Source organism: Cottoperca gobio, chromosome 15, assembly GCF_900634415.1.
Source record: "Cottoperca gobio chromosome 15, fCotGob3.1, whole genome shotgun sequence".
Classification (NCBI taxonomy): domain Eukaryota; kingdom Metazoa; phylum Chordata; class Actinopteri; order Perciformes; family Bovichtidae; genus Cottoperca; species Cottoperca gobio.
The window spans coordinates 22,810,148-22,832,376 of NC_041369.1; the positions used below are offsets into that span (position 1 = coordinate 22,810,148).

The 22,229-nt window shown below is 41.8% G+C and overlaps 1 protein-coding gene across 1 annotated transcript in view; it reads right to left on the minus strand.

Moving 5' to 3' along the window:
* The window catches only part of nrg3a (neuregulin 3a), a 297,282-nt gene that overhangs the window by 107,582 nt on the left and 167,471 nt on the right, over window positions 1–22,229 (minus strand). Inside the window, exon 2 of the mRNA XM_029450035.1 lies at window positions 10,762–10,891. Coding sequence (XP_029305895.1) covers window positions 10,762–10,891 — 130 coding nt within the window. The remainder of the gene's footprint in view (window positions 1–10,761; window positions 10,892–22,229) is intronic.

Genomic DNA, 22,229 nt, shown 5'->3' on the forward strand with positions numbered 1-22,229 from the left:
AAACAGCGCCACAGTAAAACACAAAAGGAGAAATAAAGGCTGCATTACTGGCTCTGTTTCTGCAGCACATGATGATCTTTTTATAGCCAGCAGTGTTTATGTACACACATAAACACAACCTCCCACACTCGCACTTACACTCTCACCCAGACACACACACACACACACACACACACACACACACGCACACGCACACGCACACGCACACACACACACACACACACACACACACACACACACACACACACATGTTTCTAATAAACCATTATGTGTGATAAGAAATATAATGTTACATTAGCACTGATTAGAAATAATATATAATGTCTGTGTAATTAATCGATTCAATTGAAATACGTTCTTTCAGCATTTTTCATCGTTTCCTGCTGGTAATATGAAAATATGAAGCGTGCAGGTTACATGGCTCCGACACAATACAAAACACATAATGATGAAGCAGCATGATTCATATTTCATGTGTTTTTATTCCAACCGATTCTATAAAAGCAACATAAAGTGTTGCTGCTTTGTGTGTGTTGGATTGTGTGTCATGTAATCCCATTGACATCCTGCAGTGTGAGACAGGAAGCTTACTCACACACACTGTTTGCATTTTGTAAGATTATAGATCATAATGCTATATAATGAAAGCTAATAATGGTAATTATGTTTTGTTTTCTGCGTCAGTCTGTTGATACTAGAAACCAATGAGCCAAAGAAAAATTCAAATCATACATAATTCAAAAGTATATTTCTGGCCTTTTATAAGCATCATTATATATCTATATATCATATAGATATATATATATATATATATATATATATATATATATATATATATATATATATCTATATCTATATATCATATAGATATATATACGTCATTCACAGCACAGGAGAGACAAACTTATGTTGTCACAGTTAGCTAACGTTCCCTCGTTACAAAAAACTTTTTGGTTTTTGAAAGGAAAAGTGTGAGACAACCCAGCGCACGTGTGTATGTGTGTGTGTGTGTGTGTGTGTGTGTGTGTGTGTGTATGGTGTATGTGTGTGTAGGTGTGTGTGTGTGTATGTGTGTGAGTGTGTGTGTATGGTGTATGTGTGTGTAGGTGTGTGTGTGTGTGTGTGTGTAGGTGTGTGTGTGTATGTGAGTGTAGGTGTGTGTCTATGTGTATGTGTGTGTGTGTGTGTGTATGTGTGTGTAGCTGTGTGTGTATGTGTGTGTGTGTGTGTCTGTGTGTATGTGTGTGTGTGTGTGTGTGTGTGTGTGTGTGTCTGTGTGTGTGTGTGTGTGTGTGTGTGTGTGTGTGTGTGTGTGTGTGTGTGTGTGGAGGAAATACGACCTTGAATACTGCTGTGGTATAACTCATATTTACAGCTCATTTATATGTCCTGCTTTCTCCACGTTGCATTATTGTTTCTTATTTATGTAGTAAGTTGGTCCTCTGAATGTTTCCGTCAGGCCGTAACCAGAATGCTTCTTTTATTTCATTTACATTGAACTTGGATTTTTTAAATCTGGACCTTGGGAATCGTCAAGCTAAGAATAATAAAACTATGTTGTTTATAATAAAGTGAAACACACTCATGGATCATCAGCGTTTCATCAGGTACATTAGAAAAGCAGCTTAATGTGACAATTACAGGGCCTCTACTTAAAGATGTCAAAATGGCCTTTAGCTGAGAGTCAGCGTGACAGTGACCTTGACCAGATTTGAATCAGGAAAGCATGAAATATTCATGAATACTAAAGAGAGAAGGTGCTGCACGACGGAGCTGCTGTGTGTGGCGATAACGTGTGAGCCCCGGCTCCGTGTGTGGGTGCCTCGCTTTAGGATACATGAGCTACATGTGTGCTTGTGTGCGTTATCAAGCTCGGCTCTTCTGAAAACACACTCGGCTGCTTCTTGTTAGTCAGAGTGGGAGACAGACATGTCTGGGCTCCGGGCGCCGCTGCCATTTCAGAGTGAAGTGCACTACAGTGAAAACATACATCAGTGTGCTGCTGTAGCTCCCAGGTAGCACTGGAACTCCAAGAACTGCTTAATATTGCAGACACAGCTCATCTTCAGTTCTGCTTTCTATTCCCCCTCTGTCTCTTTCACTCTCTCTCCTTCCTCCGTTTGTTTTTTCCTCAGCAATCCTTTAGGTAAATACATATTTTACTCTGCATCTTCTTCTTATTTTATTGTCACATTCATTTTCCTTTTGGTGCATGTTGAAGTCCAGGCGCTCGGGAAGGATTCCCTGCGGCAGGCGTGGAAAATGACACTGTCTTTGTGGTCAACTTAAAACTTTCCCTCCATTTCTTTCCTTTAAAAAATCAATAATACTTCTCTGTTCTCTCTTTTTGGATGTATTCAGAGTTCTACTTCCTGCAGGAGGGGGCAATGCAAACTCAGCCGGAGTTTTGGAGGGAAAAAGAGGATAATTTGCATACATTTGCATCCTATTAACACATCAAACCTGCTGACTTGAAAGGGATGCCTTGATTAGGAACACCACCAAATTACTGTATGTCTGCTTCCTAACTCCTCACTTCCCCTTGTCCTCTCTCCTTAGCTTACTCTCCTCTGCTGAGGATCTTCACTGTACAGTTCACACCGTGTGTGTTTGTGCCTCATTATGGTGCGTTATGCTGGAATATCCCTCAACCTTTGATGTGCCAAACACTTCCTATAACCTCATCTCTGTGTGTTGCCTTCTCTCTCTTGCTTTTGTCTCCCAGAGTAAGGTCACGACTCTCCCTCTCTGTTTCCTCAGCGCATCTCTGAGAGGTTTGGGAGAGCTGTCAAACATTTTATTCTATGTGCGCATATGTGTTATGGCTCCGAGCACACCTAAAAATACACACGACCAAATGTATTGTGAGCGTCCTGAAGATGAGCTGCGTGTATTTTGGAATATAAATGTGTTCGCTGATTTCCATCACTGATTTATGTAATAAAGTACATCCTGGCTGTCACTCACTTCACAAGCAGGAAGTGAAATGATCTTTACTAATTCAGCTTTCATTGGATGTTCCTGTTGTTCAAAGTGTAGTGTAGTAAAGCCTGGCAGCTTGGTGGGGGCAACACATCTAGGGTTAAAATTAGGGGGGAAGTATTTGGACATTTCCATGTTTTCTATGTCTCTTTCTAACACTCGCCTGCCAGGGGACCAAACATTGTAAACCTACATAGATTTATTTTAAATTGAGGTTGAGATTGCATTTTCTATATTAATGCACAAGACATCTAGAATATTGCTCTTTCACAGAATGGTGCCACCATAAAAACCAACCCAATCTCAAACACTGAAGCTTGGCCGTTGCCCCTCGGCGGCTGATACCATAACAGACGCTGAATGAAAGCGATAAAAGGGTAAAAGCCATTTAACGATTTGAGAAAAGCTTTGAGTGGTTTCTATGTCTATAAAAGCGCTTTTTAAATGCAGTTAATTTACCATTTACCATACCGACGCACCAGGATTTGTGTATGTATAGGATGTGTTATTAGTTGCTCAGAGCTCATGAGAACATGGAAGTTTATTTTGAAAAGACACAACACATTTAAAGCAGGAAGTGAACATAGAGCTATGGTGTGTATCAGGAGGGTGCAGGGGAGTCTATTGTGTAGGACTTTGTGAGTGTGTGTGTGTGTGTAGAGGAGCCGTAAGAGGACATGTTTTTAAGAAGAAAATGTTTGGACTCAGGGATTTATTTAGTGCTCTAAAGAAAAGAAAACTCTATTTATGTATAGAAATGAGTCCGTTGATATAAGGAGCAAGATTGTCTTTGTCTGAGGGACACTACGCGGTTGTGCTTGGAAGCAGGTAGTGTTCTCATTATTATTGTTTGTTGTGCAACAAAATAATAATTAATCAGCTATATCTGTGTCTGTGCTTTATTGATTCCTCTCTGTTTCATACCACCATGTTGTGAGCGATAAATATCCACGACAGGACCTTCAACAGGAAGTCCACACCAAAGAAGTGGTTTGTTTCCTTCACAACATTTACACTAATTTACGTGGCAAGTTAACATAGAACAAGTCCTCTAAGGCTTCGCTCGATACAACAAACGTTGGCGTATATAATTAAATTTGTATTTTATTTTGACTCTTTGATGAGATCTATTGGTGCAACATATATTTGTACTGCAAAGCGTTAATGCAATCTCTGCTGTGAAATCATGCAAATTAAAATTGTATAAAGAGGAAGAATTAAAATGCTAAAATACTTCATTATATTGGACGGCTTTAGGAAAGTATTTATCAATCTGTCGTTAACAACCTGCAGATGTCAGAGTCCAACTGCTGCAGACTGCGAGGAAAACGTGATTAACGATCGTAATCAGTCTGAGTACTATTATTCATTCATAAAATCATTTAAAGCTTTTAAAGATTATTACTTACAGTAAACCTCCCACTTCTCTATTTCCTGTCACTTCTGTTAAACATGTTGTCGGACCTTCTCAACTCTGCAGACTCCAACTGAGAAAAGCTTTTCATTGAATTTGTCATAACGAGATTCTTCAACACACACACACACACACACACACACACACACACACACACACACACACACACACACACACACACACACACGCGTGTATGTTTGCAAAAGAGCATTAATTGGATACTCGGTGCAGTTTACCAAACATAGTGAGCTAATGCAATTGCACAATTAAACTTGTTCAATCTCGCTAATTAAAAAAACAAAGACGTCAATACAAATCAATTGTAAGTCCATAAATCTGAGAGCCGAGGAAGTGGCATTTAGAAATTGGCTGGAAATCACTCACTAATTTGATATTAACACTAGAGCACACATATGCATACGGTCGTAAACATACAGCTATATACTCTAATATATATATTATATATATGTATATACAAACAGCGTACTACGTTGGTGCACAGTGATCCTCATGATCTGGATTTGGATATAAAAGGGTTTTAAACTATCTGTGTTTAATCTGACAGGTTGGGTGTTTGGTTAGCAAACACTTTGCTATTTCAACATTAAGACAAAAATAAGAAGATCATTATTGGAGTTGAGTTTCTCCACCTGATGAAGGTAAGTGCTGCTGCTCCACACACGTGTAATCAGAACAATGGGATGAGCCAAACCAAAACAACGGGCTGAAAGACGCCTCCGTGAAGCTGCATTATTATTTTCATATTCACACGCACGATATAAATAAAACAGTGTATAGAACAGAAGGTATTATTAGGATGATGGCTGATTCCTCTGTACTGCGTTGACTTCCCTTTATGCAACACTGATTGAGCTGCCAGGAGATCATTAAACCTTCGCTGTGTGCTAATTAAATCAGCACACAGCGACACGCTGACTGGTACACTTCTCTGTCACCCAAAAAAGATCCTCTCATCGTCCGTTTCCTGGTTTATATCCGTCTTCCTCTCAGCTTCTGCTTTCTATTCCAAGACACGCTGAGTGCTGCTCTTGGCGTCTTGGAGGACCCACTTGCTGAAAGAGACGCCTTCTAGCCACAATATGCAGCATCTTATCCATTTAATTTTCTCTCACCTCGAAAGCATGCCACAGCATCAGCCTTGTTTATTACTGTCAGAGACACCAGTCGAACTCCCACTGGTGTGCCATTATTATCGCACAGATGGTGAAGAAGGTTGAGAGGGATAGACGGAGCAACAGAGACAGAGAAAACAGAGGGAGGGAGGGAGAGAGGGAGGGAGGGAGAGAGGGAGGAGGAAAATGAGAAAGAAAGAGAACGAGTGTAAAAATAGTTGTTTTTCATTTTAACCGCAACCACATTGTGTCCTGAATAAACGCAGGAGTAGATCACGTTTGTGTTACTGTAATGACAATACCTTCACACACACACACACACACACACACACACACACACACACACACACACACACTTTCACATTCTACACAGTGAACCCTTCGACACACTCGTCCCCCAGAGTCTTTTCTTCTGTCAAGGTAACTTCCTGTGAGAAACATTAATGCACAGAATGCACTGACCCTCCAGATATCCCTTGACTCCTGCTCACTGTTGGGAGGTCAAAGCCCTCCTGGGGAGACACACACGTCCACACGGGAGTTTTTGTGAGTGGGTGCATGTGTCCTTCCAAACGTCCGGAGGACAGACTTCGGGACCCTGGAGACCGACTTCTCTTGTGGTTTCGGCTCGACCAGATTAAATGAAATGTTCAATATAATATATATAATATATAACAGTTATAATTGACGAACACTAAACTAATAAAGATATTGTTTCTTTAGGACTGAAAAGGACATTTGACACAGGACTGAGTCTACATTTAATAAATGGCTGACAACATTAATATAACTGGGATGCAGTCTTTCACTCCCAGATGCTTCAGGTACCTGCTCCTCTTTCATATGCGTTTTAATCTCCTTGTTTACTGGCAGCTCAGAAGTGTGTTATTGCTGCTATGTTTTCAATTTCATGCATGCTTCTTGTTAATTGGCTTGCCAGCGTGTGCGCGCGCGCGCGCGTGTGTGTGTGTGTGTGTGTGTGTGTGTGCGTGTGTGTGTGTGTGTGTGTGTGTGTGTGTGTACGAGCGTGGAAGGTGATGTTATGTATTCCACTGAGCAGCCACTCTTTGCACCTGTAAGGCCCAAGTCAATCTGGTGGCGCTGGTCCATGGCTGAATGCTTTGGAAAAGCCTGAGGTCACCCAGGAAGGGAAAGACAAGAGTCCAGAGACACAGGAGGGAGGATGAGGAGGATGAGGAGGATGAGGAGGATTACACTCCTGAAAGAAGTGGTTAGCCTGCTGCACAGGCTTCCTTCCCCTTAATTCACACATGCAGCCCCATTGTTTTTAAACTACCTCCGGTGTGTGTCTTCACTGTGGTGGATGGTTCAGTGTTTGAGACGAATCATTTCAGGAGGTTTTGTTAAAAAGCATTTTTTAATTTCTCCAACTGACCTCATACTTCTTCGTGTCACTGGAATCGTATTAGAGAGTTTTGTTTAGATTATCTTTGTTTTTATTGCTATTTAAATCATTACGCTTTTCTAGCTCTTTTCATTCCTTTTAGAATAAGTTGCTATAATGTAATGCTGGTATGCCGAGGAATCTGTGGTGAAATAGATGGAACATGTACAAGAAGACGGATGAATAGCAAGAGGTTAGGGAAGCACATGAGGAGAGCAGTGCATGTGTTTGAAGCTGGAGGAAAATAATGCATTCTTGTGTCACCGCTGTTTATCAACTCAAGAGGAGAGCTGTGTGCAGAGAGGCTGCACATGTTGCACACGTCACTCACACGAGTCCAGCAGCCATCGTTCACTCACTAATCACAAAACGTTAGCCCTGAACCTGCAGGAGGAGTTATACATTCTTGTGTGTGTGTGTGTGTGTGTGTGTGTGTGTGTGTGTGTGTGTGTGTGTGTGTGTGTGTGTGTGTGTGTGTGTGTGTGCGTGTGTGTGTGTGTGCGTGTGCGTGTCATATATCTGTTTCTGCCCTCTAGAGAGTGTCTGTCAGAGCCCGGTCTCATTGGGGCTTTGCAGGGATCTCTTCCAAACCCCCCCATCTCCAACAGCGAGGTGAGATTGCGTTTCCGTGGCTCTGGGACAGCTTCTCGACAGAGGGCTATGAGAAGAACTAAGCTAGCCCTTGTAGCTAACTACACGGAGGGAGACCCTTTCACAGCAGCGGGGGGAAATAAATCCAACGCACCTCTTCAGACAGAAGAAGTAAACAGTGGGTGGAAGAAGAGGCTCCTTCAGCTCAACAAAGACACAATTATGGAAGTGTGGATCTTGTTACTCAGAGAGCCGGCACAACACCCAGCATATGAGAGTAAAGAGAGAAACAAGAGTAATAGTATGGAGGCAGATAGGGAAGGGAATATATTTAAATAGACATTATTTTAACCCTAAATTAAACCATCATTACAGTTTCTGTTCTTTCTGGGAAACTCCTGCTCAAATTTCGCATCATATACTTTTATAACTTAATCTTTGGGCCTCTCGCCGTCTTCTGAAAGAACCATCTCAGCATACTGACTGGTGAGCTGAGCACTAATGACTGAATGCCTGACTGTCGCCCAGAGCAGTGAGCACTGGTGTGTGTCCATGTGTGTGTGTGTGCGTGTGTGTGGGTGAGAGAACGAGCAGGCCGTACGACTCACGTTGAGTCTGCTCACGTTGAGTCCGCTCACTTTCTGCATCCATCCCCGTGGGTTGACAACCACAACCATCGCACAGCGACGACACTAAACAGCGCTCTGGGGGACAATCGCCGCTCGTTTTACAACTGCTGGGGAATGGAACTTAACACTTCCTTTCAAAAAGGATCAAGTTCCAATAGAAATGAGAAATTCGGTGACAAAAAATACCACAAACCGGCTTAATTCCTCCACATTAAACATCTGGAATGATCTCACTTTTACAACCTGATTCGTCTCAATTTGTCGTGAACACAATGGAATCAGATTCTGCATCGATCCTGCGCCTGCGGTGAATGTTGTTATTCTTTTGTTAATTAGGATAAATGAGCGTCTAACAACATGTCAGTTGAAGTACATGTATAATCTCTTGTTTTTTCTAGTCTTTAGCCACAAGAGGCTTCGTCAGCAAGTACCTCCATTCATGAGATATTTAAATAAAAAGGATTTGATACCAAAGAGACATTACCTGAGTTTAATTCCTAAGTTCCAGGCTATAAAATATAAACTCTTTTAACTCTAAATGTTATTTTTGAAGCAAAGGACTAAACACACTCCATAGTTTTACTGCATGGTCATACCAGCTGTTTTTCAAATTAAGAGCGGGTGTCATATTGTTTGATGGTCCATAACTTTTCCTTTTAACAGCTTATTGCCACACGATTAACTCGCTGCACATTTAGTCTCTCCTCTGTACTTCAACACACACATTCACATGCACAGGCAGTGTGTTCAAGGCCATCCCAGTGTGCACGGCGAACCTTCAGCAGCTCCTTGTCCACACGTTATGTTGTCATAGCAACGGAAGCAAGCACGGGAGGAGGGAAACACCTCCGACTCCTCGTCCGCCCACACCTCGGTCTCTCTCTCCCGCTCTCTGCCTCTCATCCTGCTTCCCCTCCTAGCTGTTAACTACCACAGATATCTGCGTGTCGCTCAGTTGTCCTGCAGGCTTCCAACAGTCATTTGATTTTAAGATAATGGTCTTCAAAAGGGAAGAGGGTTTAATACACAGGGTTAGCTGGGGTTCCTACACCTTCTTAAACATCACATTCAAGGACTTTCCAGGCCCAATTCCCTTAAATTCAAGGTCCAAACATGGCATAATCTGAGACAGGAATCAAGGTTGTATTTAGTTAATATTCATCAGCAATGAGAACTAGCAGCTTTACAGAAGCTCACAGAATAAAGTATCCAAAGAACTTCAATTTCTATTCTTGCACAACATATATAAATTGAAGCACGTTCAATGATCACACATGTGCATTTAAAAATAAGGTTTAACGCCTGGATTTTTAGGGAGTCTGCGTGCCTACAGTTTGCCTGGGTGGACTCTATGCACTTGTGTGCAGAAACACAATGTAGTCTGCATCTGTTCGAGAGCAGATCAGGTGATCGTGCACTTAAAACAAGTACGGTTGGGGAGAAATGTGAATACTGGGTCTGCAGATTTAATCACGTTCATGTAAACATGAGCAACATTCTGTATTTGCTCTGTAACTGGAATCCTTCCAGTCGTCTGGTTTGTTGTGTTCACGTCAACACAGGGTTGTGTGTGCACGTGTATACATTATAATTCACGCGTGCATCGTTGCGTCAACTTTGTCCACATATTCTCACTTACATTGCCGAGCATAAAAAGCCCAGCCCTCATCATGATTCACACACATACTGTCCACACTTGTGCACGCATACAGATGTATACTTGTACCCCAGGAGAGGCAGAACAGGCTCTTTGAAAACCAGGTCGGGTGGAAGTCCTGCGGTTACATTTTGAGAAGAAGTTGTTCTGGGACTTAATTAGTATTAGGGCCTCACATTTGAACAGGCTAAGTGCCCATGAGCTCTACTCTCAAATCTGGGACAACTAAGGCACACACACACACACACACGCACACACACACACACACACACACACACACACACACACACACACACACACACACACACACACACACACACACACACACACACACACACACAAAATGGCAATACCCACCCATCCACACACACACACACACACTTTGAGCTGCAGAATCTCTGCTACATACAATATATAAAAGGAATGTTTTCAGAAGGAGCAGACAGATATCTAACACCATCAGATAGAGAATTAAAGGAACACGTTACTACAGTAAATAGCATCAAACACTAAAGTCTGTATGATTTAACTGATTGACACTCCAACACTCCAATGTTTCTGTTTAATCCAACTCTGAGCTGTTGATCCTCATGTTTGCTGTGCTCCAAGCAAACATGACTGAACTGATACACTGCGAAATGAGCTTTGAGCACAGCTTCAGGATAATGTGGAAGAAGCAAAAGATAGAGAAACTATGACTGTTTGAACATTTGAATTAATAACAAGGCGTGATGCCTTTTATTGCCATGACTCTAGTTCACCAATCAAATCCATTGTAAGTGAACAAAAGCTGAATAAAGTTACAAAATACAACTTTCCGTGGCCCTTCGGCAAAAAGAATAAATACAAAACAGCAATAGCAGCCGGATAAATAATGAACAAACAGCAATCCAAAGTGTCCAGCATTTAAATCCTACGATCCACAGAAGCAGCAGCTGCCCGTCACTTACTTGCAGTGTTTGTGAGGCCCACTGAGCGTCTCGATGACGAAGCACTCGGCTCCGTTCAGGCAGTAGGCCAGGTCCTTCTCATGGCAGGGTTTGAAATGCTCCGAGTGCAGCGGAGGGACAGTTGGAGAAGCTGCGGGACAAACAAAGAAACTCTTGTTAGTCACAATCAACACGTGAATATTTATTTTTTTCCCATGAATGCATTCTTTCCCCAACAATCAGGCTTAGTGACAGCGTTAATTCATCTCTCTCCGTTACCTCTCCAACTTCATTATTGTCTCTTACAAATAAGTCATTGTATCACTTCCAAATTGCAGCAGAAAAAACAAAAGTCTGCAGCAAGTCATTTTTCCAGTGAGGATCCATAAGGAGAGTCTGCCACCGCCTCATAACACTCTGCACGCTGCGGATAATACCAACACACTATTGTTTGTTTAGCCCCGGCGATGTCACCAGCAGAAGACGGATGGAGGACGGGTAATAATCTGTCCTGCTGTGATTAATACTCCGTGGTCACGGTTGGAGAGTTCGACTTTTCCCAGCAATTTATCACAACATGCACGGCTGATTGTGGACGGCGCACACTTCTGAGGGAATCCGTTCAGCGCACCTTAATGGACAATCTTTTAAAATGAATAAGTGAAGAGCCAGTTGCTTAACCTTTGACCTGATGTTAAAAACAGTAAAGCCACGGTGCAATCAATGGTGTGCTTGGTTGTGCTTGTTGAGCATAATTCATAAAATGAGAGAGAGAGAGTGGAGAATGCAGTTCGTGGGCAGCCATCCATCAGCTGTGCTTTCAAAGCCTGAGCTTCAGTCGGTCGGGGCGTTCAGACGTGTGCAGAAATCAGATCTGCGGCACAGATGATGTTCTTATTAATACCAGACCAGACTGCTGACGCGTTTCTTTAGTGCTTGCAGATGAACATCGAGCCTGCTAAGGGCTCTCATTAGCCCATCTTCAGCTCTGTTTTTTAAAGTAACGGGATGAACAATGATGAGCCAGAACTTTATGCTTCAGAGAGTAAAAATCAGTTGTACTCACAGGATGCTGTTATCACCACTAGTACACTGATTACTGCATTAGGCCCGTCGTTAATGGTGCGTGGAAGATACATCCAAACGAACTGAAGATTTCTCAATCAACAGATAATGAGAGATTAATATTAAGCAGTGTTTGGGGGGGAATGGAAGAGAGGCAAGTTATTTGAGTACGTCCTCAGATCCCTTAATCGGCAGTAAGAGGTGTGTGAGTGTGTGTGTGTGTGTGTGTGTGTGTGTGTGTGAGTGTGTGGGTTTGATTATGAGATATTAGGTGTTGATAGAGCTCCGGGAATCTTAAACAACCGTTGGTAATTGGCTGTTGAGGGACTCGTCTCCTTTAGGTCAGCGGTGCGACGGGGTTTGATCAGATGACGATGTCAACACTTTAATCCAACTGGCAGTAAACACTCCTCATATACCTGCTTGTGCTTTACCATGTCAAAGTGCCGATCTCCTGACTATTTCCAAAATAAACACAGCATCAGTAGATGGTTGGGCCTCGTCTTAACAAGCCCCGCCCTTTTTTGGAATCGTCTTCCTTCCCAAATTCAAAACATTTCTTCTCTCATCACTCTTCAACTTCTCTTAGTCTGTCGTAAAATACTAAACTATGATATTATCCAGCTTATCCTTCTGTTTGTGTATATGTCGCCAATGTTGCTCCTGTTTATTGTGTGTGTCTAGTCTTCCAGTTGTAGATGTTTTGTATGTAGTTTTTTTCACCTCTAAGGTTTGATTGTCTGTCTGTCTGTCTGTCTGCCTGTCTGTCTGCCTGTCTGCCTGCCTGTCTGTCTGTCTGTCTGCCTGCCTGTGTGCCTGCCTGTCTATGTGTCTGTCTGTCTGTCTGTCTGTCTGTCTGTCTGTCTGCCTGTCTGCCTGCCTGTCTGTCTGTCTGTCTGCCTGCCTGTGTGCCTGCCTGTCTATGTGTCTGTCTGTCTGTCTGTCTCCCTGTTTATCAGAGCAGACTGCTGAAACTCTGAGAGTCTAAATATGTCTGCTGTCTTATAATCTTCACGTGTGTCTTGTATCAGAGTGTTTACGGAGGCACTGGTTGGTCCGTGCAACGCTGTGACAGTTTGTATGTTGGCTCGGGTCCGAGGCAGCAGAGACGAGCATAGCACTGCCCCCCCGGAACGGTGACCATCCTGGCACCGGGAGTCACAGTGGGCGGATGGAGCGCTGGGTCTAACCTCAGTAACGCAGTAACAGAAAGTTTGACAATCTGGCTCAGAGTCGGCTAAACCAGTGCTATCTGCTGACCGCTAACAGAACACCTGTACGTCTTCCTCGTGCACTCTACTCCAGCCTCCTGGCAGCGGTGAGGACGAGGCGATGCTGCCACTCCTTTTCTCCTTTCTGCCACTTTGGATTTAATCAAAACAAACGATCAGAACGTGCAGAGATCAGGGGTGTAAGTCAGGCAGCTGTACCTCTCCCTCTGGTACCACCAGGCCACCACCGCCACATCATTCATCAACTTTGGAGGAAGTCAACACCCACGTTATTTAACTGTACAGTAAGTACATATTATGCAAACATGGTCACTAACACTAGACGGGAAGTACAAAGTCAGCTTAGCATGATGACACTACAGCATGAACATGGATTCACCAACAATGCAAACATCAAGTGGCACCTCGTCTCAACCTTTAGAGAGAAAGCTTTACTTTGCTGTTCACACGCATTCACAACGACACAATGAGATTAAAGTCCCTTTGAATAATGCTTTGTCTTCCTGAGAAAAGCTGTCAGCTAATAGACTAAGAGGGAACTGAAAATATAACAATGCCATGTGGTGTGTCGTGACATGATACATTTGGCTTGCATTGCCACACACTCTGCACACACACACTCAGACAAAGGCCAGAATTACAGAACACTGCTGTGTTTCCCCAAACATAAAGGATTTCCCTGCAGCCATGATTTCATGCTTGGACTGGGCCGTGCTGTTTTATTGATAAGTGACAGAAGCGCCATTTGTTGTCCTCTCCCTTTGTTTTGTTTCGACGGTTGTCATAATGCACTGTGGGTTGTTTAACTTAACACTCGTTACCTGTCAGCTCCGACTCAAAGAATGTTGTCATTTTTAGGAAGGAATGCCTGAGTGGAATGAAAAACTCTCTTCAATGTGAGGAAAATATCACCGCACGTTCGAAAACATTGCTCACAGAAGGCAGACGTCAATCACTGCAGAAGAAAACAGCCCAATTTACTCCGCCCTACTGTGAAGAGAGAAAGAGGGAGAAGCACAGCGAGGATCAATAAACCATCCGGTGCTGGATAACAATCTCTCTTTCCCTTTTTTGTCTCCCTCTCTCTGCTTACAGGAAGAAAATAGGGAATAGGGAATCTGCTGATTCTCACCTTTGCATCACGGCACCACTTGGTTGTGGTGGAGAAAAGGCAGCCGCCATTCATGTAACACTTAATCATTTAATGATAAAACGATCGCATCCCCTCTGAACTTCTTACAGGAACACTGACGTCTTCGGGAGACTTTCAGAGAGCTGAATATGCTCAGGAGGTCAACACTGAGATGAATCCAATCACCAGAGGGTGCAGGTGATGCAGTATTCATGATTTAATTATTGTTCTTACGTTTTTGTAAATGCGCATCAGCAGCCGGATATACAGGCTGAATTTGAGAATTTAAAAGTCAAATTTGGAGACGTGACAGAGTAACTCCGTCTCCTACAGGAGTAGCCGCCACAAAATGGCCAGCTTACTCCTGCCCATGGGTCTTTATCCATTTATTTTATTCAATCAGGCAGCGTCCTGGTATTCATCAAACTATGTTTTATTAACAATGGTCTGGTGTCAAAAATAAAGAAAAGATTAGTTTTTCTTTAAAACGTTTCAAGGGTCCCAGGGAACCAGAAGTGCGTACAGTAATTGTCATGTCAATAGCATCGAGCACAATGGACAGAGGAGGAGATGCAAGTCCACACGCTGTACAAGATGTATACGCAGTATGAATATATCTTTCTCCTGTCCTGTGGCTAACAATGTGTCCCGAGGTAACTGGTCAGCAAACACTTCATCAAACAAGTCAAATATTTCCGTACGGAATGATCTCGGAGACGCGTTCAGAATACTAGTGCATGATTTGCAGTCGTTTGCTTCTGATCCCATTTGGAAAGCATGTGAAAAGTAAAGATTACTTTCAATTGAAAATCTTTCTCTAAGTTTGCATTAGTAACTTGCGTAATGGACTTCTCAGCTCCATTTCCCATTTCTATCAACACAGAACAGACTTATCCCTTTCATGTTGGACAATGGTCTACCTTTCTTTTCATTATTTCCATCTTGAATTGAGCTACAAACCAGATTAAATAGCTTTCTCAAACCTTTTTTCTTCCTTTTTCACAGATAATTTGAATAAGCGAATCTTAAAAAATGCTTAGTGCAGAACATTAATGCAGTTGGACAGTAAAAATGTGCAGTCTCGTCACAACAGAACATCTGCAAATAGTTCCAAATGGAAACACAAAGCTGTTCATTGCTGGCATTGCAATCTTTACTAAATTAATTACATGTAAAAGTGCCAGTTCAGCAAAATGCGCTTAAGCGTGCTTAAGAGCAAACAATTACCAGAAAAACACTGATTTGGCAATAATCGATAAAACATGATATGGTGAAAATGTTGCATTAAAACTTACAGGAGAAGTTATCTTGCTTACAATATTTGTATTATGATTATCAGACGTCTCCTCTCTCTCTCCGTCTCCATCACTTCTTCATCTTTGCTTACTCCCCTCTCTCCTCTCTTTCCTCCCTACATGCATGTGTACCAATACACAGAAGTGTTAGAGTGGGTTAAAGCGTGACTGTCCCGTGGGCAGGCCTGTAATGGCGTCCTTCACGGATGACATTCCCCCAGAGTGGCAGATCGACAGGCAGCCAGACAGCCAGTCTGCGAGCCAGCCAGGCAGCCAAGCTAACTGATAGCGAAGGTCTCTTGCAGGCTAGTCCCGGCCTGCCTGGTTATTGATTGGCCTTGAGAGCAGGAACAGAGACCAGAAGCACAAGGACGAGAGAAGAAAGGATACACGCAAAAATGGGACATGATGTTTTCCGGTGCGGAAAGAAGGCTTGTAACTGTATTAGGTGGTAAAGGTTTGAGATGTAAGTAGTAGTGTAGACGGAGCGTGACCCACAAACAGAGAACATAGACACTTAACCAGGGTGGAGGAACTGACTCCAACAACTTTCCCATTTCTACAGGAAGTCCCACCCAAGGACGAACTTCAGAAAATGTCAAATCAAAACTCAACCTGAACAAAAGAATTGCACTGAAATGTATACACACAGTAGTAAGCTATATGACAAACATGTGTGTGGTATCATGAATTGAATATATGAGACCAGTGCACAAGCATTCCTAGAAGGATCTCACTTTGTGTGATTGTCCATTTAGATTTCTAACTCGCTAACATCATCCAGTGTCAGTGACACATGTAGTTAAAGAACGTTAGATAGCAATCAACTGAATGGAGGAGAATGTTCTCCCTGATTAACTGACTGCTCTGCTGTGTGGATGCTCTCCCTCACACTGTATTTGAAGAGGGGTGAGACTTTCATGGACACTTGATGGAGTTAATTGAGGGAGACAAATGATTTATATGAAATGATTGGAGATGTCCTCATAAAACTACATCCATGCTGCTAATGAATTGTCCTTTAATGGACCGAAACCTGGAACCCATTGGCGTGGGTCTATGAGTACTACATATTCTATGTTTCCCATTATATAACATTATATTATAGACACTTTAAACATGTTTTTCTGCCAAATCAAAATATCTAGTAGTGTTTGCCTGTGGTGGGATAATTGAAACTGTGAAGCTGATATTTAGATTATATTCATGCACTACATTTAAAACCGGTGAGATAATTTATTTGTTGAATGCCTGGGCTGTGGCTTAATTACAAGCACACAGCGTGAGCCATCTGATGATGCACACTGGACTCATTTACCAACAAACCATCCGAAAGGCGTCACAAAACAAACAGAAACGCATGTTTGAAGCCTCAGATGGTTCAATTCCCCAAACAGATGTTTTATCCAAGGAATCGTTCACATCTTTTTCTCTCCAGAGATCATAAATATATTACTAGATATAGTTTGCACTGTGCAAGATAATATACTGTGTACACATCTCTGAGAAAGCTCGTACTGTAGCTGTCTGAGAACAAACAGGAATCTCCAAGTTAAACATTTTTGTGTTTTTGACTGTATTCTGGAACATTGCAAAAATACCAATTTTTGTATGTTGTTTTCAATTTACACAATGATAGGATTATGCTTCCTCTACATTAACTTCCTCTATGATAGAAATACATAATTGATTGAAGCAAAGGTATATTGGACCGAAACATCCGGATGACCTCTTAGGGACCACAGTCCCTACTGCTGCTGCTACTGCTGCTGCTACTGCTGCTGCTGCTGCTGCTGCTGCTGCTGCTGCTGCTGCTGCTGCTGCTTGCTGCTGCTGCTGTTGCTGCTGCCATCACGATGCATAAAAGAGAGTGCTACAAGAAAACCCTTTATGGTCATGCTTTAGAGTTATACTTCTGCTTATTGCTGTTCCTAGCTGGAATCCTGTACTCCTGCCGCTGGCTGTGAAGAAGTGACCAGATGACACGTTCCACATTTGGTCAATCATTGAGAATAAAGCGCAAAGATGATGCAAGAAAATATTCTGCTTCTTCATTTCAGGCGTGTATGACATGTCATCAGTGCCGATGTTTTCTGTACACGCCTGTTCAAGATTCTTATTTACCAGCTTCAACACTTGTATCATATTTGCTGCTTGAACTTGAGTTCTTCTGCTGTCTGTAAAGCTTATTCCTCTGTGCTCAGAGCATCAATGACTTGAAGCTATGCAACGTGGCCAATGTATGTTGCCGTTTAAAGTAGAGTAAATCTCATGTGGTATTAAAAAAGGGGATTATACTAACTGTGCTCTCATACATATCTCTGACCTCTATTGTCTCAGCATGCTGTTGTGTAAGTTATGAAAGAATGTAGACTGAAGAAATGATTGATTTGAAACAAAAGACAAATGTACTGTAATCAAACACACAACTAACATCATTGGGAGGGATATAACTAGGTTGGGAACACCCGAGTTGACTAAGAATTCAAGCACAGTTGTATCTCCTTTCCTTTCATGAAGGATGATGCTGTGTTTCCTCAGAGAACAGAGATAGGAAAGCAAACCCTGAAGCGCCTTTTCTTAGCATTTAAAGAATTCTACAAGCTGTTATCATGGCTGCCAGTGAGATACTTCTGGGTCAGTTCACTCAGTTTGAAGCCTCCCTAATCAAAAAATACTTTTCGAACGCACCCGAAGCATGCTCAGCAAACAATCCCTCAGTAAATAAAAGGTCAAAAAACACATATTCCTTCTGTGCTGGTCCATCTCTATTCCTTACCATTCTGCCTTTCTTCCCCCCCCCACTTTCTGCTCCAGTATCTTTGTATGTCTCTGCCCGTCTGCAGCCCAACCATTGCAGCAGCAGGGTCACTAGCAATTTCCTCGTTTGAAAGCAAGGGCACATTCATTCTTTCTCAACTGAACAAAGAACTGAAGCACATATGCGCAAATATCTATGCGCAAATATAACATGCATAACCTGCTGCTAGATCTATTGTATACATGCACACCCTGCTACTAGATCTATTGTATACATGCACACCCTGCTACTAGATCTATTGTATACATACATACCCTGCTACTAGATCTATTGTATACATGCACACCCTGCTACTAGATCTATTGTATACATGCACACCCTGCTACTAGATCTATTGTATACATACATACCCTGCTACTAGATCTATTGTATACATGCACACCCTGCTACTAGATCTATTGTATACATGCATACTCTGCTACTAGATATATTGTGTACATGCACACCCTGCTACTAGATATATTGTGTACATGCAAACCCTGCTACTAGATCTATTGTGTACATGCACACCCTGCTACTAGATATATTGTGTACATGCAAACCCTGCTACTAGATCTATTGTGTACATGCATACCCTGCTACTAGATCTATTGTGTACATGCATACCCCGCTACTACATCTATTGTGTACATGCATACCCTGCTACTAGATCTATTGTATACATGCACACCCTGCTACTAGATCTATTGTGTACATGTATACCCTGCTACTAGATCTATTGTATACATACACACCCTGCTACTAGATCTATTGTGTACATGCATACCCTGTTACTAGATCTATTGTATACATGCATACCCTGCTACTAGATCTATTGTGTACATGCATACCCTGTTACTAGATCTATTGTATACATGCATACCCTGCTACTAGATCTATTGTGTACATACATACCCTGCTACTAGATCTATTGTGTACATGCATACCCTGCTACTAGATCTATTGTGTACATGCATACCCTGCTACTAGATCTATTGTGTACATGCATACCCTGTTACTAGATCTATTGTATACATACACACCCTGCTACTAGATCTATTTTGTACATGCATACCCTGCTACTATATCTATTGTATACATACACACCCTGCTACTAGATCTATTGTATACATACACACCCTGCTACTAGATCTATTGTGTACATGTATACCCTGCTACTAGATCTATTGTATACATACATACCCTGCTACTAGATCTATTGTATACATACACACCCTGCTACTAGATCTATTGTGTACATGTATACCCTGCTACTAGATATATTGTATACATACATACCCTGCTACTAGATCTATTGTGTACATGTATACCCTGCTACTAGATCTATTGTATACATACACACCCTGCTACTAGATCTATTTTGTACATGCATACCCTGCTACTAGATCTATTGTATACATGCACACCCTGCTACTAGATCTATTGTATACATACACACCATGCTACTAGATCTATTGTGTACATGCATACCCTGCTACTAGATCTATTGTGTACATGCATACCCTGCTACTAGATCTATTGTGTACATGCATACCCTGCTACTAGATCTATTGTATACATGCATACCCTGCTACTAGATCTATTGTATACATGCACACCCTGCTACTAGATCTATTGTATACATACACACCCTGCTACTAGATCTATTATGTACATGTATACCCTGCTACTAGATCTATTGTATACATACATACCCTGCTACTAGATCTATTGTGTACATGTATACCCTGCTACTAGATATATTGTATACATACACACCCTGCTACTAGATCTATTGTGTACATGCATACCCTGCTACTAGATCTATTGTGTACATGCATACCCTGCTACTAGATCTATTGTGTACATGTATACCCTGCTACTAGATATATTGTATACATACACACCCTGCTACTAGATCTATTGTGTACATGCATACCCTGCTACTAGATCTATTGTGTACATGTATACCCTGCTACTAGATCTATTGTGTACATACACACCCTGCTACTAGATATATTGTGTACATGCATACCCTGCTACTAGATCTATTGTATACATGCATACCCTGCTACTAGATCTATTGTGTACATATATACCCTTTTTACTAGATCTATTGTATACATACACACCATGCTACTAGATCTATTGTGTACATGCATACCCTGCTACTAGATCTATTGTGTACATGCATACCCTGCTACTAGATCTATTGTGTACATGCATACCCTGCTACTAGATCTATTGTATACATACACACCCTGCTACTAGATCTATTGTGTACATGTATACCCTGCTACTAGATCTATCATGAAATGAATTAGTGTGTGTGTGTGTGTGTGTGTGTGTGTGTGCGTTACTGCAGCTGAAAGAATGCATCATCACATGCTGCTAGGAGCACAGCGTATTATAAGTGTTGTGTTGCTCAATGTCTATAAAAGAGGTTAATGAGAAGAGACAGGCTCATTACTTACTACACACAGCACAGTATGTTTTATTGTTGGCTGATTATGTCTTATATTTTGTTATCCAAAATGTAATCATGTCAAGGATTACCTTGTTTTACATTCACAATATACTTAGTTTAATATAGTTAAACAGACAGCTTTCACTTGAAATACTAACTAGTAACTTTAGATAATCTTCGGCTTCATTTTGGATTTAAAATCTAACAAATCTCTGACATTGAAATAAATAAATAACGCATTCCTTCTCTTACAATGAAAGGTTGACATCATATGCAGTAAAAGTCTTAATACTTTCTCTTAACGGGTTTGTTGCTGCAACTTTTATTGGTCTTGTATTAACAGCAGTCTACGGTGACTATAGCACCATGAGAGAAATACTGCTGAATAAACTGCATTCAGTTCATAGACTTTATGACTCCCCTCTATTTGTGCTGATGTTTTATGTTTTAACATTGACCGTTATACTGTAGTAGTCGGCAAAGGTTACATACAGTCTGCTTAATATCCCTGTATTAAGTATTAAGAAAAAAGTACTTCATTTTAGTACACCAGAACACTTTTGTAGATGTACCGTTCACCACATCTGTGGTGCATATGTAAGATACGTGGCGACTACACTACACTGATAACGCCTCCATCAACAGAGGAGTGTGTGATGAGGGGGCGAGGGGTGGTGTGAGCCTTTGTGCTTCTCCATCCTAGATTCTTAACATCACGTGGAAAGAAGCGAAAAGCATGAATGTTTTCAGAATGTGTTTTTTTAATAACTCCCACACTGAACAGAAACAAAAAGAGGAGCCTCATTCACATGATGCATTCCCGAAACCTAACCACCACATTTCTATGACACCATTCATCCCATTTCTTCAATTCAATTTCTCTTTAGTTGCCACAGCTTCACTCAAAGAAGAACAGGGTTGTAGCTGCAACGCCAGACAACAGTGGCTATGGTGGTGTGAGTGTATCATTATTGCACAGCATGATCCAATAAAGATAACAGCACCTCCCTCTCTCATCCCCACTCATATACAGCTGTCCAATAAATATCCACCAAATCACCTTCAGAGAAACAAAGCTCTTTTTAGATAAGCGCAGTCTGTGATGTGCTGTCCTTTAAAAAACACTTTGAGTACCTCGATTGCAGATTGTTATGATTGGATTTATTTAGATTTGTGTGGCGGACGAACAGAAAACAGATGAAAAGCTCAAAAATGTCAGAAATCGGGGAATTGTTCACGAGCTGTTTGAAAAGGCTGTGACATTTTTATCAAAATGACTGCTGCTTCTGCCGTAGAGAGGGAACAATGAGCAGCCGGCCTCTCCGCTTTCACAACCAAGCGTTCGTTCTTACACCTTGCTGGGAGATGTGTCTCTCATCCAGCGCCATATTCAGATCAATTGGAGACAGACAGCGTGGCAAAGCTGCTCAATAGAGCGAGGGATGGGTAGGCGATAAAAGAAAAGCAAAGAGGGCGGTAGGGTTGAGAGGGTAACGGA